General features: G+C 40.9%; 1 protein-coding gene across 1 annotated transcript; it reads right to left on the bottom strand.

Moving 5' to 3' along the window:
* Window positions 1-4,860: 4,860 nt before the first annotated feature.
* Window positions 4,861-23,504, bottom strand: HECA (headcase homolog (Drosophila)). Its single transcript, XM_011978444.1, has 4 exons — window positions 23,429-23,504; window positions 18,396-19,436; window positions 11,126-11,280; window positions 4,861-8,744 (listed from the first exon to the last, which is right to left on the bottom strand). Exons 1-4 carry the CDS (start codon window positions 23,502-23,504, stop codon window positions 8,580-8,582), a joined length of 1,437 nt encoding a protein of 478 aa, XP_011833834.1. The 3' UTR covers window positions 4,861-8,579.
* Between the last annotated feature and the right edge of the window lie 1,181 nt (window positions 23,505-24,685).

Below are 24,685 nucleotides of genomic sequence, written 5' to 3' on the forward strand. Positions count from 1 at the left end.
AGACGGAGTCTCGCTCTGTTGCCCAGGCTGGAGTGCACTGGGGCGATCTCAGCTCACTGCAAGCTCCACCCCCCGGGTTCACGCCATTCTCCAGCCTCAGCCTCCCAAGTAGCTAGGGCTACAGGCGCCCGCCACCACGCCTGGCTAATTTTTCATATTTTTAGTAGAGACGGGGTTTCACCATGTTAGCCAGGATGGTCTCCATCTCCTGACCTCGTGATCCGCCAACCTCGGCCTCCCAAAGTGCTGGGATTACAGGCTGAGTCACCATGCCTGGCTGCAACTCTATCCTATGTTTTGAAAACTTATGTCTTTAAAGTAAACTGCATTTATTAGGTAATTCATTTGCTTTCGTATATTATTCATCAAAGGCATATGCTACTGCCAGTGTTTCTGAGCAGCTTGATAACCAAGATTGCTGTAACTCCTGCCAAAAGTAAACTGACCTTTTAGGTGTCCTGTGCAGCCTTGTGGTGGGTAACTTTGTGATCTCCATTAAGTCTTCTGAAATATTCACAGTAGCCCCAGGACTCCCACTATCCCACTCCCTTCCCAAATCATTCTCTTTTTAGAACCATGGGGTTCTGGAACCTCAGAGGAACACAAGCCTATATCCTTCACCCAGCTTTACTTCCCTCATCAATCACCTGCAGTGTCATCAGAGCTTCAGAAAAATATGCAGTTTGTTAATGTGATGAAAATAACAAAAAGACATAAAGCACTTATTCAACCAATGGTTTGGCAGTAACTCAGAATACTGCTAATTAGCAAGGGACAGCCCCTAAACCATAAAAAATTGTCATTCCTTAGGAGAAACATGTAACCAGCACTTTTTCCAAGACCTTATGGAATTGCAATAAACCCTAATCAAGTTAAGCAACCCTAAAAAGTCTGGGATACCAGAGCTTCTAACAAGATTGTGAGAAATTGAAAATTAAACACACCTAGAGGAACTGTTAGAAAAGTTAGTCAAAAAGGAAAAGCCTGCCCAAACTGGATAGATCAATGCTATCAAATCCGACAGCTTGACATGTTTGAATCCAAAAATAACTCAAAGCTAGATCCCCAAGTGAATAAAATGAATTCCTGGTGTAGACTGTGAAAATGTCACCTTAAGCAGTCATCTACCTTAACAAAAGAGAACAGATGTCAACAAATTAATGCATTAAAAGATGAGGTTAAAAGACACAACTATTGATTTCAAAATTTTTCCCTTTAGAAAGTACATCCCCCCTTTCTAAAACGGGATGCTTCCAATGTGCTCATCACCCCTATGCAGAGGGCCCAGCTAGGCCTCACAGAATTACTTCTATGTTGGCACCTGTGTTGCTGAAGCATGGGCTATAGCTTTTAAGTCTACTGCCTTGTCACAAGCCCAAATTATTTTTCAACTGAAAACAAGGTGCGCATCCAGATACATATATTGACTATATCTGTAACTTCCACACCCACAAGGCTCCTCTCACTTATTTCTGGGGACTCACTGCTCTGTACAATGTCCAGACACTTCTCCTTCCATGTTTGTGTATTACACCCAACCTCCTAGGAGACAAAAGTAGCAAACATAAGCAGCCATGTCTGCTCATTTCTGCTTGCTAACATAATTTCACAAAGCTGCTGACTCCACGACAATGTGCAGCTCTCCGAAAGGATACTTTGAGGACGATGCAGTATTAGCAGACGGTCCTCCATGTCTCTTGCCTGGTCACTATATTCTTCAAAAGATAAATGACCCTAGTCCTTGCCTTTTCTGACATACAATGTCTGACAGGCTTCGTGATTATACTTCTGTAATCTATAACCAGGTGTACTCTTACACCCAAACTTTGATGTGATTTTGCATGTACCGAACCTCCAGCATCTGTATATAAGCAGTGGGTTGAAGTATCTGTGCTGGAGCAGCCTGGCAGAACCTCTCTCAAAGGCTGCTCCTGGGCTACAGGCCTCAGCCTAGTCTTCAGTAAGACTTCTGAATAAAACTAACTTTAATTATTTAAAAGGTTGATATTTTTTCTTTAGTCAACATCAGGTTAGATAGATATCTTATTTACATATCTGGTAAAAGTGTACATGGCTGTAACTGACATTTTCTTTCCTTTATAGCAAGTCTAAGTGCCATTCATATAGGCCCCCCAATTTCTTACCCTTAGCATCAGAAAATGAAATCAGTAAACACAAAATGAAAGCAACAACAAAAAAATTAACTTCAGGATCTAAAGTTCACATTTAAAACAGCTTCAAAAGTAACATGGACAACTGGCAACGATCTCTTCCGGCTACTAATGTCTAGATCTGACAATTAATATGCTAAAGGTGGCCAGTATGCAAATGGTAACAGAAAACAGAAGGGAAAACTGAAGCTCATGGATTCTCTACTTCTGAGCAAGAGTTAGCTACCTGAATATGTTACCGAATCTCACTTTGAGGACTAGGAGTGGGAATCCAGGTTGAATTCCTACTTAGTCATTAACTATGTGAACTTATTTAGATGTAACTTCTTTGGGCTTCAGTTCACCTCTAAAATGAGTAAAATTGTCAACGAAATTTAACAAACATTTACCATGTGGGTAAAACAAAAAGCATAGCCCTTGCTCCAAATTCTGACACATCTAAATTCTATGACTGTTATGGCTATGACTTTCTCACTCTTAGAATAACTGGGTTTATTAGGAATTACAATTAGACATCTATGCTTGATTTAGATATCTAAATTTTTAATCAAGTGTAACAGAACCACTTAAGATGGTGCTTATCACCAAGAAATGGTGCTATGGTAGCCAATTCCATTTGAACACTGATGAATGTAACCAGTGTTGTTTTACTGAACTTCATGAGACAAACTGCTTTATTTTTACTTTTGCTGTTTCTGAGGCTTAGCAATGCCAGGTAGAGCTAGTATAACTACCACAATGCTAAAAGTTTCCACTAAAGAAAAATATGCCTTAAAAATAATTACTATTTCAACTATTACATCTGTACAGCACTTTATTGTCCTCAAAGGTAGTTCACATTCAGCAGGTAAGGTTTACCTCACTGTAGACTTGAGAGAGCAGAAAAAAGAAGAAAAGCTCAAGAATTTTTCCCCCTTTGAAAATTTAACCCTTTAACAGCCTACATAATTAGGAATCTAATTGCTGCTGGATTTGCCAAATTTAACTCAAAACAATATAAGCGAGATCTAAAGTAACAGAAACCACCATGAAGAAATAAGAATTTTCTTCCATTAAACTTAATGCTTACCAACCACCATTTAACTTCATTTTTTTCTGCAACTATTTTCCTTCTGCAGTAAGAACTGTACTTTCCTTAAAATTTCAAAGGAATTTTGCTGACCATAAATTACATCAGTAGAAATCATATCCCAAGTCTTTTATAAGGCTTTGAATAAAATAAAATTTATGCCTCAGACATTGGCATTAGTAAGTAGCAACACAGGCTTTGAATCCACTGGCAGACTCAAGACTTTCTTTACCCAGTTTCCCCAACTTATCTTGTGTTCTAATGTTTGTGGATTTCAATCCGTTGGTCAAGAATGACATTTGAATTGAAGAGGACAAGGAGATTTAAGGATAAACTATTCTTGATCACAGTGTATGAAGTCAGCAAGACGTTCAATGACTGTTTTCTCTTTGCTTATAATGAAGAAGCATACGATCAAGTCTTTTCATTATGAAAATCGTTACAGGCCTAGGAAACAAAAACATCTGTAGAATAATCTATTGTCAAAAATAAAATCAGATCAAATTTTAAAATTGTATGTTTATTGTGCATACAAAAGAACAGTTGGCAAACTTGGAGACCTCAAACCAAAATGGTTAGAAGTCTGCGCACAGCAGTTACGGCACCATTTATAAAACATAAGGGAGAAAGTATCTTCACCCTCTTTTATAACTGGCTATTACAAGTTAACATTCTTTATAAGAAAAGCAGACCAGTTGTCGATTTGTCTACACAGTAGGCACACCCTTATCCTTAGGGGATCCTTTCCAAGACCTTTCCTATACATTCATACCTATGATAAAGTTCATAAATTAAGCACAGCAAAAGATTAACAACAATGACCAGTAATAACACAGAATAAGTGTATGAGTACACCAGCATTACTCTTGCGCTTTGGGGTCATTTTTAGGTAAAATAAAGGTGACCTGAATACAAGCACTGCAATACCGGGACTCATCTAGCAGCCTCTAAAGTGACTAATAGGCATGGGACATCTACAGCATGGATCCACTGGACAAAGGGATGATTCGCCTGCTGGACAGGGTGGCACAGGACTTGAGATTTCATGATGCTACTCAGAATGGTGCACAATTTAAACCGTGTGAATTGTTTCTGGAATTTTCCATTTAGGTAGACCATGGGTTACTGAAACTGCAGAAAGAAAACGGCAGATAAGGGGGGACTACTGTAGCTAGTAAGTTTGATTTCACCAAATCATGCCGACAAGGCCTTGTATTTTGTTTTGTTTGATTAGAACTAGCATTTCAGGGAAATCAGGATGACTTAAGTTTTGGTTATGTGGCTATGGGTGGTTGATCTTGGGGTATATCTAATCTTTAACACTATACCATCTATCCAATAGAATTCCCTAAAACCAGAACAACAATTTTGGACTATTCACATAGAATCAACTTTGTTATACAGAAAGCTTTTATTGCAAAGTGAGTTTACATGTGATACATGACTTGTAAGCAACATAAAAAGTTGGCAGTTTTTATTAGCTGCAGGAGTGACTTTGAAAGGGTTATCTGAATAGTGATCAAAACCTCAGAAAGCTTTCTCTTCATCTTATTCTGACCAGACAATCCCACTGCTCAAAAATCCCAATGAAAAATAAAGTGACAAACTAAAGACAGAGTACAATGTTAGTTTCTGGAATTTTATTATTTTTAATACATACATTTCACAAACAGAAACCCTCTAAAACCACACACAGTTCCACAACCAAATGTTTCAATTTTATCCACATTCTTTAACTATTTACACTGTCTTTCCTCAACAAAAGTGCAATCCAAGACATCTTGACAAGAAATATTTACTGACAAGAATTTATTTTTGAGCTGGTTTTAATGGAGCCCATCCATTTTATTTTCTTTCAATTACCTGGAATATTTAGTGAACAGGACATAAAGATGAACTGGGTTAGGCAGCATCCTATTATAGGAAATAAAACACTAAACAAGAACACTTTCTCCTCACTTCCTTTCCAATCTCCAATGAAAGTCACTCAACAGCTGCTACCAGGATACAAAACAGAAAAGCAAACTGGAGTTCTTGACCTAGACACAGGAGAACAGACTGTGTATTAAGCATCAGTCTTGCAGGACTAAACAAAAGATTTTAGCAAATTAGTTTTGGTGCTCTAATAAGGTACATATAAGTCTTATCTGTTAGTTTCAGAGTTCAAATACCTAATAAGATTCTTTTTTGATGAGTTAATTTTCCCCCAACATATATGAAAATAACTTTTACTCAGAAAATGAACTTCTTGCACAAAACCTAGAAGTTAAAGGGCATTTGAGGAAAGCTCCTCTGTAACTAGAAGAGGAAAATTCACCCAACTCCCCAACTTCATGGCACCATATCTCTTTTAAAGTATAAACCCATTATATCAACTGCTTCAAATGTACCAAGAGAATGAAGAGGTGAAATGGCCTGAAGAGAAAACAATCAATCAGAAATTGTACTCTCACTAAACTAAAGCAGATCACTGTATTTGTTCAAGGTATAAAACTCTTAAAAATAAATAATTAAAAAATATTAAGAGTAGACGAAAAAACACTTTGAAATTATTAGTCACTCTTAAGACTGCTTCATTTTACTGAACACTATTCATCAGAAAAACAGAAATTGGATCTCTTGGGTAACTAATATTCTTTTAGTATCCTAACTACAACAAAAATAATAACCTTTTTTGATATATTCCAATTCCAATCAAAGTATTTAGGGCAAGTTTGGGGTATTAAGGTCAGTAGATTTCCAAAATAAGATTTATCTTCATGGTGTTGAATACTCAATTATACTTTATTCCCAAATCAACCAAATTTTCCCTCTAGACAAGAATGAATCACCTTAAAGGCGAAAGATATTCTCAGATATGCTTCATGCTCTCATTATTTTCTCTTTAAGTAACTGAAGACATCCATAGAATCCTTAATTTAGCATTGAAATAATGTCCAAGAGTAAACTTTATCCAATTACAGTAAAACCTCATCCTATTTATTATTCAGGGGGTAGAAAACCATCTAAAAAGGCAACATGGAACACAGCATACACTACACTGACAGTAGTTCTAAACTCAGGAGCTTGCTGAATGCAATGTATAGGTCAATTGTAAGCTTCAGAACAACAATATAAAGCAGGTTTCACTATAAAATTTTAGGTGGGTTAAAGATCATCATCATCAATATTTTACTATTTAAATTCAGAAATAAAATCCAAATGGTATTACGAGGACAAGAGAAACTTAGCACTTTTTGCATCTGGGTACATGAGAGAATCAATAAGGAAATAGTTAATTCACCACTACAGCTCTGTGCATTAAAGACAAGTTTGCAGAAAGCTATGTCTTACAATCCTCCTCCTTTAGTTGCATCAAACACTGTCAGTTCAATGACTTTCTACCTCTTATAGGCATTTCATGCATTTCTTCCCACTGAAAAGTTTTTTCAGATGATCGAACACTAACCTAGATGCAGCAAACCAAATCATCCAAACTGAAAGATAAAAACTATTGGTCAATAACATTGGTTCTTTAATGCTGCATTGTTTCAAACACAACATCAAATACTTCATATAGAACTGAAATTCGGCTGGGCACGGTGGCTCACACCTGTAATCCCAGCACTTTGGGAGGCCGAGGCGGGTGGACCACAAGGTCAGGAGATCTAGACCATCCTAGCTAACATGGTGAAACCCTGTCTCTACTAAAAACACAAAAAATTAGCCGAGGGTGGTGGCATGCGCCTGTAGTCCCAGCTACTTGGGAGGCTGAGGCAGGAGAACTGCTTGAACCCGGGAGGCAGAGGTTGCAGTGAGCCGAGATTGCACTACCACACTCCAGCCTGGGTGACAGACCGAGACTCCATCTCAAAAAAAGAAAAAAGAAAAAAAGAACTGAAACTCACTTGCAGTATTGCCTAAATACTCCTGAAAAGAAAAAACACACAGGGAAAAAAAAAAAAAAAGGTATAAACCAAATGAATAATATAAAATGTTCACATCAACCCCAAATTTGGCTATTCATAAAATGATTTTCAGCATTTTTAGCATATATGCACATCATACATGAAATTATGAAATTAACTTTTGAGAAATCATATTCCAATTCTATAAGGGTATGGGATGTCAGTCTATTTAAAGCATTAAAATCTACTGAACCAAAGGCTGTATTTTGGAATGCCCAATGCTCTGACTAATCAAGTTCTATATATATGATCATCTTTTCTCATCAACAGTAAGGTATCATGGGCTTTTTAGAATGGTCTATTTTTCAAACGTACTGCTATGCATTACAATCATTGATTTTCCAAAACATACTTAAAAAAGAAATAGTAAAATTATTTTCTTCATCATCCTTTCATACTTTTTTTTCCCTTCCCTCTTAAGGTCAAATCTTTGATTTTGGAAACTCAGAATTAAATGGGTTAAACATGGCCATAAGTAATTTTGAGGACAATAAGTGTGGCAATTATTGGTTCTGAAGCTCACCAGTTAAGATTCTGTGGCTGATTTACCTGTGAGAAGAATATGACACCAAATGACACTTCAACAGTGCAACCTGTAATAAATCATCACTGCCCAAATCATGTTATTCATGGGTTCTCCTTAAGAGCTATTTTACCAACTTCAAAGACACAATTCAAATGATTGAGTTCTGCCTTCTTGCATTATTTCCAAATTCATTTCACATATTCTGTTATAGGTCAGTTTACCTAAACATAATTTGCAACACAGTATCTTTCATATGTCTTACAATTTGGATATTATTTTCAGCATGAAAAATGAATTGGCAAATTACAATAGCGATAGAAACAGCACTTGTGCCACTTTCAGATCACCTGTCAGTGTGAGTAAACTGCCTGCCCATGTGTGCTGCAGAACACTAGGCTGAGATAGACTAATGCACTATTAGCTCTCCAGGCACAGACTTACATTCACTTGTCACATGTTTTTCCAAAGGCCCAAGGAAGATCTAAAAGAAGGTTTTTAGAAAGTTAACATTTTAGTAAGTGTTTCCTTCCAACTCCTATCAAGCTCTTAGTTTATAACCACAAATTCCTTTTCTAAATTCACCCCATCCTCCCTACCATCTTAAAGCTGCACCGAAGACTCTTGGTAAGAGTGAACCCCGACCCAAATGCACAGGATTACCCATCTGGGCTCTGGTCAAAACCACAGACTAACACTCGGGAATCAAGACAGGGCAAGGGCAGCCCCTATTTCAGTGGCACACATACAACAAAGTAACTCTCCTTTAAATTAGAAAAGAAATTAATGTCACAGAATGTTTCCCTATAAAAGATATGTAATAAAGTAATAATATCAATAAAATAGCTATTACTAAAGCAAAGCTTTCATCAATAAGCTTCAAGAACTTTGAAGGAGGAAAATGGCTTCACGAAGTGGTAGTCCAGGTTCCCACAGTGTGGACACTGCTGGACGTTGCTATATTCTGAGAAGTACTGCATTCCGATCCTCACGTCGATCACCGGCTTCCCACAGTGCTTACAGTTCAGGCGGGCCTGGGGGAAACAGACACCATCAGCCACAACACCCCTCCGCTACCCAACACTTGTCAAAGCCACCCAAACCAAAATGCTGGGAAACTGATCAAGGGCTTCGTAAAGGATCCCCTTTATTACCAGAAACAGAGAAACAGGGTATGCCTGAAAGACTCCCAACTTCTCTCCTGATATGCAGCACTGCTAGTTGTTTCACCTACTTTTGAGAAGAAAATTCTAAACTAGTACTGCCTAACTGAAGTTCCCTAACAATCAGAAACCCCTCCCCCTGGATTTTAAGACAGTGGCTGAAGCTGACTTCCCTCACCCAAACCTCCACGAAACTTCTTTAAAATTTCATTTTTCATTCTACTCTATATAAAACTTGCATTTTCTTTGATGTAAAAATAAAATTTCCCAAGATACTCAAGTAAAATTAGCAATCCAGGAAGTGTGGTGCTGGTCTGAGGCTTCTGGAGTTCCCAGCACCCTGCATCTTCACTCATGCCTAGCCTCTCCTTAACAGCACAGTCCTGGAACCTTTCAGCAATGGGTCCAGGACTTAAGTGAATAACCAGAAATTATAAATAAAACAGACTAAATTTAGACTCATTTAAAAAATGTACTTAAAAAGTATAATCTCAACTTGCTCTCAAAATACTCCTGGGAGGTAGGTAGTATTAGCTGACTTTTAGATAATGCAACTGAGGCACATGTGATAAAGCACCATGCCCAAGACCATGCTTAGAAAGCAGCAAGGCTGGAGTGAACCAAAGCAGCCTGCTGATCCTCAACCACTGCAGGAACTACTTTTCTGTAACCTGAGATAAACACTCTTTTAACTATGTAATCTCTCTGATTAAAAGTGTGATTCTGAGCAAACCTGTCTTCACCCTGTTATGCCTTTCTAAGAATCAATTATTGCTTATTTTTGGCTACATCTTATTGAAGACTTCTCTTGATTCATTAGTAGCGTCTAACACTTGTATCCTCACAGATTTTTTTTAAATTAATAGTAATCGAACATATTTTCCATTTCAGTAGGGTGCCAGAAAAGAAAGGTCTGGGCTTCAATTGTTTTAAGGAAGAAATACAGTGCATGGTGAATACCAAGAGGCTGGGTGTGGCAGGATGCTGTTCTGTTTTTCTTCCTAAAGACATGGAAATAATCTCATTGCCTTTCAATGGTGCATCAGAAAGACCACCAGAACAGGAGTCACACGGTGCGGTCATGGCTGTGACACAATGTATGTAGACCTGGGTAAAACATCCCAAGTTTGTAGGCCTCCATTGTATGAGGAAATAAGGAGGTTGGTCTAGATCCCAGGTCCTTTCCAGTGCTAATCTTCTGAGTTAACAGGCTCAAACGTTCTTTCGCTTATTTCTTTAATTTAAAAGATAATCCTCCACGCTGTGTGTGCAGAAGGGAGCTACTTCCTCTGGTTTCCCTCATGAGCTGGCATTAAGGCATAATAACTATCGTAAAATGCTACAGTGAATAACTACTGATAACAGTAAAGATATTCTCTTTAGAAAAATCAAGCCATAATGCTAAAGACATAAAACTATACAGTAACTAATAAAGTATGTATCAGCTATTTGCACTAAAAAACCAGGCTGGAACACTTTAGAGCAAAGAAAAATTTCTCTCCTGCCCATGACAGTATCAAGGAATTATGTAACAAGCTATTTTCTTTCCCAAGCACTTGGAAATAAAGCAAGATATTTCCAAGGATTTTGTCTCCTGTGATTCTATAGGTTATTTGTGTTTTCATATGTGAATACCTCCCTCTTTTTCTGATGACAGCTAAATTTCAGATGTTCTCATAGCATGAGACAATGCCTCCTTTTAGGAGTGCTTTAAGGATTACAACCTCAAACACCTTACAAGACAGGCAATTCCTAGATAACTGTACTATCCCACAGAAAGAAAACAAGAAAATCCTGTCTATTTAAGAAAGTGACTTTCTTCCTTTTGAGTAACTTTTTTTCTATTATAAATTTAGTATAAGCTAATCATACAGAATCTTAGAAAATATACTCAAGGAAAAAGAGATCTAAAGGCATCTTTCAGCCTCCCACCTCTGAGACCATCTGGTAACAGGTTAGCAATTCCCTTTTCATGCTCACTTACTTACAAATGCAAGCATATTATTATGCCATTTTATAACCTATTCTTTTGACCTAATATACTGGAAATGCTTCCCACATAATTATATGTTATACACTATCCCTTTTAATGACCGCACAGTATTCCACTAAATGACAACATTACAAGTAGTAACTCAGCCATCATTGCTAGACTGAATTTCTTCTTTATTGCCAGAAGCATCTTCCCTACATTCACTTGGGGACAGAAGCCTAGTATCACCCACTGCTCCCTCAGTGTGTTCAATACCTACCTGACAACATGGAGAGGCAGCCAGAATGTCGTAGGTATACATAGTGCCCAGCTGGTGCCAGCTGCCATCCCACCGTGACTTACACTTGATGCAGATGATCTTGTGAACCCCTTCCAGGCAGTCCACGCACACCGCATACAGGTGCATGAGTCTCCCTGTGCACAGAAGACACAAGGCTCTGAGTGGCCATCATGGAAATCATGTTTCATCTCCAAGGGGATAAAAAATGTTTCATCTACCAATTATAAGCAAAGATTTTATCTTTTGGATAAATATAAAAAGAAAAATCAATATTTAGTACACAAGCTGTCCTTTCAGGATAATGATGAACTACTAGTTATTGTCAATAAAACATGTATTTTAAGTTCAAGCATATTAAAAACTTGGCTTCAATTTGCTTTTCCAAAAAGTGCTGCTGGACTTACATAATGGGTCCATCCAAATTCAAGAAACAAAAGCCACATATACTCAAAACCAGCCTGTACTGTATTTACGCAGGACTTCCTGCTCAAAACTTTATGTTTAGCATATAGACTTAACCAATAACATTGGTCTTGTCACAAGCTCTCACCCCCTGACAAGTCCCATCATAAAAATCAAGTCTGTCTTGGGGACTGATAGCTCAAAATTACACCACAACCAAAATTACTATGTTAACTATCCTTGTTCTCAAAATGCTCAGCCATCACCACATCTAATTTAGGAACCAGAATTGTATCTTACTTGTAATTTTTTAAAAGAAGTTCAACATTTTATTCACTGAGCTCTTAAAAGTTACAACATGATCCCCCCCCATTATTTGATAACATCTTAATGTTTATAAAGGAAAGATGTCATCCTAGTGTATATGGAAGCATCACAGTTTAAATAATTAGGGAAAAGTCAGAATGCCCAGAATCTGCCCAGGCAACATATAACAGCAACATTTCTGCTCTCTGTGTGGGACCCAGGGCGCTTCCCCATGTAAAAAACTACCATCAGGAGAACACATAATCCTAAGTGGCCTCATATTCAGAATATGCTGCTCACTGCCATCAGTCAGACTATGGGTCTTCAGCACTCAGTAGTAAGGACCAACCTGCTCCCTACCCGATGGAAAGGTATATATGTTCCATCTACAGTACTTAGGGGGAGCCCTTCGTTCGCATTTGCTTGCATGACCCCCTTCCTCCTTCAGTGCAAGAACCATGTCTTATTCATCCTTGTAGACTCAGTGACTATCACGATGTCTAGGATGTGGAAAGCACTTTGTAATCGTATGTTGGGTAAATGGATGGGGCATGTTAACAGCCAAAGACAGCATAACCTTGGGGGCCTTTATGCCAAAAAGGGGAAGGATGACAAGAACTTCTTGAAATGCCGCCCACCTCTGCTCTATGGCATTGAAAATAAAAGGGTCTCACATGCCACATCTACTCTAGCCTTGGGGCATGTTAGGAAGTCCATTCAAGGATCCAGGAGCCACTGGAAACAACTTCATTGGCACTCTTCATCCTGCTTACTCAATGCAATTCCCAAACATTCACAGGTACAGAAGTCACAGCTAAGAAGGGTAAGGGCAGCCTTAGACACAGAAGTCAGGTGTTGCTAACAATGACCATAATGATGAAGACAGAGTAACTTTTACTAAGAGTTAACCGAGGGTATGGCATTATGCTATCAGCTCCATGTGAATCATTTCATTTAACCCTAACAGCAACATTACAAAATAGGCATTACTGTTGCTCCCACTTCTGAGAGTAGGAAGTGAGGCTTAGAAGCTGAGCAGCTTGTCCAAGTTCATGAGATAATTAAGTAGCAAGTCCGGACCGATTCATGTCTCTTGGATCCATAACCTACAGGTAAACTCACAGGAACACTTGGTCTGGACTCAGTCTAGATTTGTTTCAGTTCTACTAAACATTGTCCTGACCACAGAGAATTTTGAATTTCTTAACCCTTTGTGAATTTAAACCAAAAGCCGATTCTCTGGAGAACAATCACATGTGGTTCAAAGTGGTAAAGAAGCCCAATAAGAACTTCTTAATTAGATCAATCTTAATAAATTATTAAAGCTAAACAAAACCTATTTTCAGAGGAAAAGAGAGCAAACAAAGTCCAGAGACAGAGTCCGGGGAGGGCAGTGAGGGGTAAAGGGCAGGGCGAGGAAGTAATAATCCAGAGAGGGCCACTGGACACAGCAAGTACTGCAGCATTGTGTCAGCCCTGCACGCTATGCAATCCTGTGGCCTGCAGTGTAGTGTGGCCCTTCTATTGGAGTTGAAAATGCTTTTTAAAACACGTGGTCGGGCTAGGCACAGTGGCTCATGCCTGTAATCCCAGCACTTTGGGAGGCTGAAATGGGATGATCGTTTGAGGCCAGGAGTTCAAGACCAGCCTGGGCAATAATACAGTGAGACCCCATCTCTTAAAAAACTTTAAGGCTGGGCACAGTGGCTCACGCCTGTAATCCCAGCACTTTGGGAGGCCAAGGCGGGTGGGTCACCAGAGGTCAGGAGTTTAGATCAGCCTGGCCAACATGATGAAACCCCGTCTCTACTAAAAATACAAAAAAATTAGCTGGGCGTGGTGGCGGGCGCCTGTAGTCTCAGCTACTCATGAGGCTGAGGCAGGAGAATCACTTGAACCCAGAGGCAGAGGTTGCAGTGAGCCGAGATCGCAGGATTGCATTCCAGCCTGGGCAACACAAGCGAAACTCCGTCACAAAACAAAACAACAACAACAACAACAAAGTTTAAAAAAATTAAATAAGCCAAGTGTGGTGGCTTGAGCCTGTAGTCCTAGCTACTGGAGAAGCTGGGCAGGAGCACTGCTTGAGCTGAGCAGTCCAAGGCTGCAGCAGCTATGATCACTCTGCTGCTTTCCAGCCAGGGTGACAGAGTGAGATAGAAAAGAAAAAAAAGAAAAGAAAAGAAAAGAGAGGAGGGCAGGGGAGGGGAGGGGAGGGCAGGGAAGGGGAGGGGAGGGGAGGAGAGGAAAGGAAAGGAAAATGGAAGAATGCATGGTCAGTAATTGGTGATTAAAGACATGATTTACATTTTCTTACTACAAATAAGATGGCATGGATTTCTCAAAGATGTGGCAATAAAAATGCCGACATGTGGTCAAGGACTCACTTGTGGCAATGATGACTTCTCTGGTAATAATTAAACACCCTGATCTTCAGGTTTTATATCAAACGTTCAACTTCTCAGTATCTTTGTGACACACATCTAATGTGCGCATTATCTATTTATGTATGTCTATGTTTTGATGTATATATACACACACACAAGTACTCAGGCCTAATTTTTACCTCTTTCTTCATCTGCTCCTTGCAAAGTACCCTCAAGATTTGGTCGTGGGTTTATCATATCCTCCTTCCTTTTCTTTCTCTTTTCTTCCTATCCAAGAGCTATTCCACCCTTAGGATTTTAACCACCACTGTTACAAACTCCCCAGTGTTCAACTCAAATGCTTATTTTTAACTGTGTCTGCTAGACATCTCCACACAAAAGTCCTAACATCCCTTCAAACCCAAGACTCACGAACCTCATCTTCTGCCCCCAAAACCAGGCCCTTTCTCCACCTTTACCTACTCATCTCCTTTCTCTACTCTTCCACCATTTATCTGGTCTAGAAACAAAGTGAATTTTGTTTCTGAATTTACAAGCTATAATTTTTCTTTAAAATAACCTCTTGACAATATCCCCTCCCTTCCATTCTGTCCACACCTTAGCATTCTTTTATATCCTTGCATCTAGACTACAAAGTCTCAACTCTGTCTGTAGATCCCACCCCTTTCAAACCCCTTTCCTGTCCCTTTCCTCCACGTGACTGCCTGCTTTAAAAAAACGTTGAAAATCTGTCCATTCACATTCATAAAGAACATATAGCAAAGCTCTTTATTATGGCTTGAAAGTACTTCTGCAATCTATTCTCTCCCTATCTTACTCCTTTCCCACTCCAGAACACCCTTGGCTCCAACCAGTTCTCTCCCTATCTCCTGATCACAACCTGCCCTTCTTCTTTTTAACCACCCTTCCTTTGCTTGCAGGCACTCCCTCCTCATCAACAAACACCTGACCTGGGTAGACTCTCTGCTTACCAAGATCCAGCCCACCTTTTGACATCAGCATTCATGCTGCCTCTTTTTATGAACCACGCCAAAGTGGTCCCTTCCTCTGGAAATTAAAGGATACTTAATGTACATCATATCCAGGTGTGATACTAGAACTTGAAGCCTGGTAAGTTACATTTTATAAAAGCATCTTATTCTAAGATTATAAATTGATGACAAGCAAGAACTGATAGTACCCAGAATGTGTGAAATCCGTAAGTTTGATCAACAGATGAATGGATTACATGAAAATAATTTGTCCATTACAGATAGAAAAAGAACACTACTATTCTCATATATGCTGTACCCATATTCATCTTCATAAAAAATGTTTCAAGTTTTATGATGGAGAAATAAAGGTGTTTCCATCCACTTCCCTCTAAAATTACCCCCAAACAGGATTAAAAAACAAAAACACAAACTCCATCATGAAACAATGAAGTTATTTAAACCCTGAATCAAACTATATGAAGTCAGAAAGTGGACTGAGGGATAGTAAATGGTTAAGCTCTGAAACTGGACAAGCACTGGGGAGTTTGTAGGGAGATCCTAGGGAGCAATAAATTACAAACAACCATAAATTCTATGCAGCACTTTCCATCAAAAAACAGAGTATTTCAGCATCATCTGAACCTGGGCTAGACTTAGGACTTATGCTGATGAACAAAACGTGACAGGAGTGATGTTACTCAGTTCCAAGCTTAAGCCTCTAGAGACAGACTCTGCAGCTTCCACTCATATCTCTTGAATGCTATCCTGAGAGCACCATGTGAAAAAGTCCAAGCTAGCCTACTGGAAGATGAAACTACATGGAACATAAGACAAGCCATTCCGGCTGAGACCCCCTAAGCCAACCTAACTGTCCTAATCAATCCACCCACAGAATTGTGAGAAGTCATTAAATTATCCGTTTAAACCACTAAGTTTTGGAATGTTCTGCTTTATAACAAATGCTAAAAGATATAGGGTAAAGTTAGTTACAATTCTCAAAATGAACGAGACTACTCTCTCTGCAATTTCAGCTCCCTTTCCTTGCTCAGAAAGGTAGCACAGGAAATTACATACATGAAACAAGAAGAGCATGCTATTAAAAGGAGCTCTTGGAAATTAAAAATGTAAGAACAGAAAATTTTAAACTCTGTAAAAACACCAGAATAAAAAGTCAAGGAAATTTTCCATAAAGCAGAAAAAAGAGATGAACAGGGCCATGTATATATTTATTATATATCCTTTATTATATATAAAATAAAGGAGTTCTCCACTCCAACAAAAGATAATCTAAGGGGTCTAATGTCTGATTAATACAGAGTTTCACAGAATTTTTTTAAAGTGAAAATAGGGTAGAGGAAATTATCAAAGAAATAATACAAAAACAAATTTCTCCAAATGGAAGATGGTAAGTTTATAGAGCCAAAGGGCCAAGAGAGTGCGGAAAGCACAACAAACAGAGAAAACTGTGTAAAAGACCAGCATATGGTACAATTTCAGAACATTAGGGATATATGAAGAAAATCTTAAAACCTTCATGGAGGGGTGGAGATGGAGGCAAAGACAGGAATAAGAGTAACATCAGACCTCTCAAAATAGCGACATTGTAAGATGGGAGACAGTAAAGAAATGTCTTCAAAATTCCGAGGGCAAAATATGTATAACTTAGAAGACTACACCCAGCTAAATAGCAATGAAGAGTGAAGATAAAATCAAGACATTCTCAAGATGTTCAAAGTCTCAAATCATCTATTCCCTTTCTCAAAAAGCTCCTGGGGGATGTTTCCTAAAAGCTGAGAGAACAAACCGAGAAAAAATAAAATACTGAGATCCAGGAAACAAGATTTTAAAAAATAGGACAGAAATGAAGGCATTCCTAGAAGGACAGCAATGTGGTACACCAGGTCCTGAGTGCACCAGGACAGGTAGAAGCAGGAGGGTAAGAGTCTCCATGAGGGGCATTTTCAGGGGCAAAATTTTTTTTTTCCAAAAAAATCTGACAGGTATGTGGAAATGTTTCTGAAAGATGGTTTGTAAAGCTGCTGGAGAGTGAGAACTAGCCAAGGTTATTAAAAAAAAAAAAAAACCTATGCAAATGAAAATAATCAATCCTAATAAAAACAAAAGGAGTCCTAGAATATACAGTACTATATAATAAGAAAAAACCCCATACTTCTTGGCTCAATATTAAATACATATTCACGTTAGTAAACATTAAGGATTTAACCAAGAATTGTGGTATCTCATCCTGAGAGGGAGGAGGAGGGGGATGCATAGTCATCCACCTTCAAAGCCCGTCAATAAACAGATAATATGTAAAACTGGAGAATGAAGACAGCAGTATTTACAATCATGATGTTAAAAACTTGAAGCATAAGCTAAGATTTGAAAATGTTTGTCTGGGTACTGACACAGCAAGGTTGGCGGGAAGGAGACACGTAGGGATATATCATTTTTACAACAAGCTTTTTAGCACATATTTAAAGTATAAACATGTTATATGTGAAGTGTCTCACCTTTATGGAAGTTCAGTAGTTGTATATGAACTGACAGACTTCTTATACTAACCAACCTCATCTTATTCAATTTATGGCTGAAACATACTAAGTCCTTACATGTCATCCATAGGAATAATAAGCTTCCCCATCGCCCCTCCCTCCATCCACCACCACCACCAGGCTAATGCCTGAGCTTTCAATAATCCTGTTTACCTTTTGCTGCTATCAAGACAGTCTCATCTTTCATAACTTCAAAATTAATTCAACTAATCTAAAAACACCTTGGCCCTTTTCTGACCACTGCTTTTCCTCGCTGTTATAAGGATCAAAGAGGATGCACAGCTAGTTGGACCCATTAAACAGGTTTACAGTAAGTGACAAATATGCAAAAACTCCACTAACTTCCTTCCCCATTATGCAAAACCACACGCCAGCAATCCTCTCTTCAAATTACAGAACACACACACAAAATTATCCACTAGGACAACTGTACTTGGTACTGCCACATCAGAGTAAAAAATCACCACGTCACTGGGCGAAGCTGAAATATTCAAATGTTACCTAGCACCTGACTAGAACAAAGAAACAACATTGGTGAAAACTAAGCCATAATAGAGCAATCCGTCTTGTTTGCTGTTTGGTTTTTAACAAACAGAAAGCAGGCAAGGTGAATTAACACCTATACCTTGAAGGTGACAAGGAACATCATATTCGATCTCATCATGTCTGGACGGGCTTAGGAACAGAGTTCCATCCACCAGTGGGAATTGTTCGAACACCGGGAGTGCCCGGTGGCACAGGGCACAGTTTACTACGTTTCTGTGGCTGGCACTGAGCGCGGCCAGAATGAACTTCCGCAAGTCCTCCCCCTGGCCCACTTGGGCATCGTCTTCCATGCGCACGTGGAAAGTGTTCAGCTTATGCCTGGGGATGTGAGTGAGGAGCTCGGAGAGGTCCAGCCGCCGAAGGAACTGCACGGGGGTGTCGAAGTGTCCCCCCCTGTGAACTGACAACCCCGCAGGGCTGTAATCAAAGTGGGCATTTCTGAACACATGGCTCCCGGTCATGGCCTTCTTGTGAGGCTCCAGATGGATGGCGTTCTTTAAGAACTCCCCGAGGTATCTGGAGGAGCGGGGGCCGCTGAAGTGGGCGGGAGAGAGGATGGAGTAGCCCGTGGGTGGGGACTGGCCCGGGGAGCCGCCGGGGGAGCGGGCACCGTAGGCCGCGGCACCCACTGCCTTCTCCTGGGAGTTCTGCCGGTCCATGGAATGCCGGCGGGGGAGGTCGTGGCTCGGGCCTTTCTGGGGCTTATTTGGCGGCCTGCACTTTTTTGCCTCCTCCGCCGCCTCACCAGGGGGCCTCCCTGTGTTCTTCTCGGCGCCAGACTTCTTCTTTTTCTCGTCCTGCATCCGCTTCACCTGGTACCAGTCTGTGTCCTTCTTCAAGTGGCCCTGGCCACAGCGGCAGGAGCAGAAGCGGAAGGCCAGGTCGTAGCCCTTCTTTGTCCACATGTTCTGGCGGCACTGCTTCTCGTTCCAGCTGCGCGCACGGCCGATGCAGTTGAACTGGACGAGGATGCTGCTCTCCCACTCGTAGAAGCACTGCAGGTGCATCCAGGTGCTGCAGGGGCAGTGCTCGTTGTTGCACACCACCTTCTGGTAGTCGTCCTTCTCCAGGTCCACTGGCCTCCCGAAGCTGCAGATCAAGGGAGTGGCACATGGGGCTTCTGGGGGAGGAATAGAGAGAGAACAGATTTCAGGTTTCTGGATTAGGGATACTCAACCTGTACTTGCATCAGTATAGTGTAAAGTTTTTCTAATACATGAATATAATGAAAGGCAGTTCCAGGGTTCCTTTAAAGATGAATCACTCCAGTGAACCAGGGAATAATATAAGTAGCTTCACCACTACTTAACCAACCAGTCCGGTGGAATCTCTAAAAAGGGCCTTCAAAGCCCTTCATCCCGACCTTTAGGCTGTCCTGAATACCAGAAAGATGCTGAAACATAGACGAACTCATGCCCATTTCTCGTCTAAGGTGGTTTGACACCTAATGTCAGGGATAATGGATCCAACTCATTTGTTGGTCTAAACAAAATTACAAAGACGGGCTGTGAAGGAAAAAGCCAGAATTCTTCCAAAGCTATCAGGACAGGAAGTGGGAATAACATAGTTGTACTCTATCTTAAGTACATGTCCCACACATGGTGCAAATAGCCAAGCCGGTTCCCAGAAAGGACAGAAAACATGGTGACAGAAAGTAGAATCCACTAACCCAATTCTTAAGAAATAAACATGATTCATGGATATGGGAACTCCACTGATTCCTTATAGATATTCAATGATAACTGAACATCTGAACTTAGAATTTATTTCTAAAATGTCAAAAAGACATGATAGAGTCGTGAAAAAAAAAAAAAAAACAAGTGGTTGCCACGGGGGGTGGGGGATGAGCAAGTGAAACACAGAGGATTTTTAGGGCAGTGAATCTATTCCTATGATACTATAATGGCAGATACATGTCATTATACATTTGTCAAAATCCATAGGATGTACAACACCAAAAGGGAACCCTAATGTCAATTATGAAATTAAGTGACAAAGATGTGTCAATGTAGGTTCATCGATTATAACATATGGACTATTCTGTGTTCATAGTAGGGGAGGCTGGAGGAGGGCAGGAGGTATATGGCAACACTCTATACTTCCAGTTTTTCTGTGAACTTAAATCTGCTCTAAAAAATAAAATCTGTTTTTTAAAATGAGAAATAAAAGGACATGCATGTGTAAGTCCCAGTTCCATGGGATACTAGCTGTGTAAAAGTGAACTGGTTATTTCATCTGTTTAATCTTCAATTTCCTCAACCCTAAATGGGCATAATTATAGTAGCTACCTTATAGAGATTTTCTGAAGATTAAATAAGAAATGCTTATAGAGTTTAGCACAGTATCTGGCACATAAAGGATTACTAATGTAGTTGCTGCTGTTCTTGTCGTTAACTGACTGTGACACAGCTTGCGATATTTTCATTTATAAAAGAAGCTATGTAATGGGTGGCCAGAGGTGGAAAGGGGCTAAGGCAGAGATGACAAAACTGACCAAATGTGGGGCCAAACAGGGAGACTGAGAGTCTCATAGTGCAGGACCAAGGAAGCATACCTGTTGCCACAGGCCCAAAAGAGTGGCTGCCGGTTGTATGAGCGGGGGCTGGTGCGGCTTACAGGCCAGGATGAGAAGGGTGCTTCAGGGAGTCACACAACTAACAGACTTCCCCACTTGTGTCTTGGCATTTCTACACAATTCATCACTCCCTTACACTCTTGCTTGCATTTCCGTAGTGTTTTATACCATGCAGTTCTTTTGCCTCCTGATCCCCAAAGTAAGTACTCTCCAGGACCAATGCTCAGCATTTCTCTCCTAATCCTCTAGGCAGAAGCTAAAAACTACATCACCACTTCTTAATGAGGGCACTATTATTAAGTGCCCTCTTCCTGTAATCTGGACAATTCTCTTCCTGTAATGCACTGCAAGAAGCATCTGCAAGAAGCATCTGCAAGAAGCATCACTGGGCCTGAGCACTCAGTATCTGTAGCCCACCTACCCCACCTTCCCCATCATGATACCCGCAACGTTCATAACACTTTCGAAGGGCCCCTTTGGGGGGCAATACTACTCTCCCAATTGGGAACCACTGGGCTTGGTCATGAAGCAGTTTAGATTATGTGTATAGATGACAGAAGCTAAAGTCAGACTCCCAGCCTCAGAGTTCTGCTCTAGAAAGCTTCCCTGGTGGCAGAGTGGGGCACAGGACTGGAAGTAGGGAGGCCAGAGGGAGGGTGCTGCAGGTTGAGAAATGATGAGTGTCTGTGCTTCAGGAGCAGCATGAGAAGACACACAGAGAGAGAGAGAATGCTGATGGACAGCAACGTGGGAGCGGGGCAGGGAGGATGAAGAAGCCTTAGGGCTGCCCTACTTAAGACCCACCGACTTGGAAGTGCCTGTGCACCACGGAGGTGGAGAAGACATGAATTTGACTGGAGTTCAAGACATCTAGAGCTGTGAATACAGATGTGGAGTCACTCAGCCACAGATGAAGGTCAAATCCCTAGGACTAATGAGATGCCCAAGAAAAATGTGAGGAGTGGGCAGAGACCAGAGGCCGGGAAAAGAATCCTGGGATGCAAGGACTGGAACCAAGGCTGGAGGAGAAGATTCCCCTGCAGAGATTGGTAAGAAATGAACTAAGAATTTACTGAAAAACAAGTCAGGAGAGAATTACGTCCAGGCAGTTAGGGGACAGCGCAGTGGCTTACACCTGTAATCCCAGCACTTTGGGAAGCCGAGGCGGGTGGATCACCTGAGGTCAGAAGCTCGATACCAGCCTGGCCAACATGGTGAAACCCCATCTCTACTAAAAATACAAAAATTAGCTGGGTGTAGTGGCGCACACCTGTAATCCCAGCTACTCAGGAGGCTGTGGTGGGAGAATCGCTTGAATCGGGAGACGAAGGTTGTAGTGAGTAGAGACTGCGCTACTGCACTCCAGCCTGAGTGGCACAGTGAGACTCCCTTTCAAAAAAATAAAGAATGAAGAACTGCAAAATGTCCCAGAGCACCAGGTAACATCAGTGCTTCTCCACCTCTGCACTACAGACATTTGGGCTGGATCATTCTCTGTTGTGGGAGCCATCCTGTAAGATGCCTAGCAGCAACCTCACTGTCCATCTCACAAAAGACAGCCCCACTCAGTGTCTTCAGGCACTGCCAGGTATCCCCTAGGGGGCAAAATCACCCCTGGTTGAGAACTCACAGGATGCAATAAGCCTGAAAAGTCCCAACCAAAATGAGTAGTGAGCCAGGGCACTGTCTCCTCAGGGATGATAGAGGGCAGGCAGAGGTGGACAGTGAGGTAAAAAGGCAGAAACAGGGAGACTCCAGGAAACTCTTTCCACATGGTAACTGTAGGGCAGGGAAAGAGCATGGGCAGGGACAGAAGACAGCAGAGGCTGAGCCTTAACCATGTTCATGAGCTCAGGGAATGCAGGCCAAAACCTCAGGACAGCTTAAAGACATACGAGAGGGAACAAACCATGTGACTCCTCTACTCAACAACCTTCCCAACCTTATCCCTGCACACTGAAACACAGACACAACATTCCACCAAATCAATCAGCAGAGGGTGGTGGCAATGTGGACCCATAAAGCCTGTACAAATATTAGTTCTGTCATATGTTACAATTATCCCCTTCAGGTGTGGGATTCCAGGGCCTTGGCAAAATGGCCCTAAACCAATTTGTCTACCTCTATGTATTAATATTTGATCACCGTGGCTTCCCCTTAATCTTCATTTGTCCAAATCCCATTCAGCCACTGACAGCAATTCACAGTTCAGACTCCACAACCAGACTGCCTGAGTTGGAATCCAGGCAGGACCATTTATGAGCTGCATGCTCTTGGACAAGTTACTTCTCTTTGTGTCAGTTTCCTCTGTATAAAATATAGAAAACAACAGAATGTACCTTTAATGGTTCAGAAGAATGAAATGAAAAAAACTATACACATGAAGTACTGAGAAAGCACCTGGCATCTAGTAAACTTCCTCTCCACTCCTACTGCTTCAAGGCCCACCTCTCTACACACCAATTTTACCAGGATTGCCCCCTATCCTGAGTCCAACCCTTCCCCTCCCCTCCCCGATGGTCTGGCCCCAATCTTACTTGAGTCCCTCATCATGGGGACCCTCTTCATAATCCTCACCAGCTGATGACTCAGGAAAGGAAGCCTTTTACTCATCTTAGTGTTCCTGGCACCACTGGGCCCAGGCTTTGTACAACTCCAGTGTTGAATGAAGTCGCATTAAAGACACTGGCTCACCAAACCCGCACATGACAAGAGGAGCAGAAGGGAAAAAGAGAGCTGTAATCCTAGACAGACAGACCTGGATGTACTCAAGCACACCAAAAAGAAGTACAAGAGTGGTTGAAACTGAGTAAATTTACCAGTCACCTGGGCTGTGACTTTTACAGGCCTTTAAAATGTTAATTGGTCAATTATTAAGTGTAGTTTTTTTAATCTTGATCCTTCAAATGAAGAGCCTTGAAGTGAATGTCACTGAAATGTAACCACAATAACCAAATATTACTAACCCAAGACCAATAAAATCAAATTAGGTCAAAGGAAGATCTAACTAACATTTGCATTCACAATATTCCAAATGTAAATGCTGAGACTGACTTGATATTTCTTTGAAAAGTATTTTCACATTAAAGAAAGGTGTATTAAGAGAGGAAAAATTCTGTATCTTTTCAAAAAGCAGCAAATATATCATTTAACCAATACTGAGCACTTCCTACATGCCAGGTCTTGAGCTAAGAGCCCTAATAGTCTAACAGAAGTGCACACATGGAACACAGACGAGGTACCACAGCTGTGCCTGTCCCTGTCCCTTTAACAGTATTTGTCATGTTCACAGCCATGCTCCACTATTTCCTAACCAGCAAGCCTCTTCCTGAGCCCCCACTCCAACTTGCCAGCCCTGCTTGTTTACAGTCAGCCACTTTGATGTGGCCTTGCGGGTAGGCTTCAAAAACAAATACAAGGCCAAGAGCATGTTAAATATGCCCAGTAATATGCACAACAGACACCTCACCCTATTACACACCAGCAGGGTGAGGCTCCCGGGGAGACAGGCAAAATGGGGTAACAGGGTGGGCCCTCGGGAATAGTCAGAGGACATCTGACAATGCTTTTGCCGAGGTGTGTTGGCCTCTAAACTCGGACAGTATTTCCTTCAAGGCTCGGTTCAAACACACTTTCCTCCCTCATTAGCATCGCCCCCCCAACACACACAACACACACAAACACACACACACACACACACACACACACACACACACACTCTGTCCAAACTGGAAAAGCAGCAGGAAATAATAGAAGAGAGGTGTTTGCTGCCAGGTCTGCTCCTGACACACACA

Source organism: Mandrillus leucophaeus, unplaced genomic scaffold (assembly GCF_000951045.1).
Source record: "Mandrillus leucophaeus isolate KB7577 unplaced genomic scaffold, Mleu.le_1.0 Scaffold194, whole genome shotgun sequence".
NCBI classification, from domain to species: Eukaryota; Metazoa; Chordata; class Mammalia; order Primates; family Cercopithecidae; genus Mandrillus; species Mandrillus leucophaeus.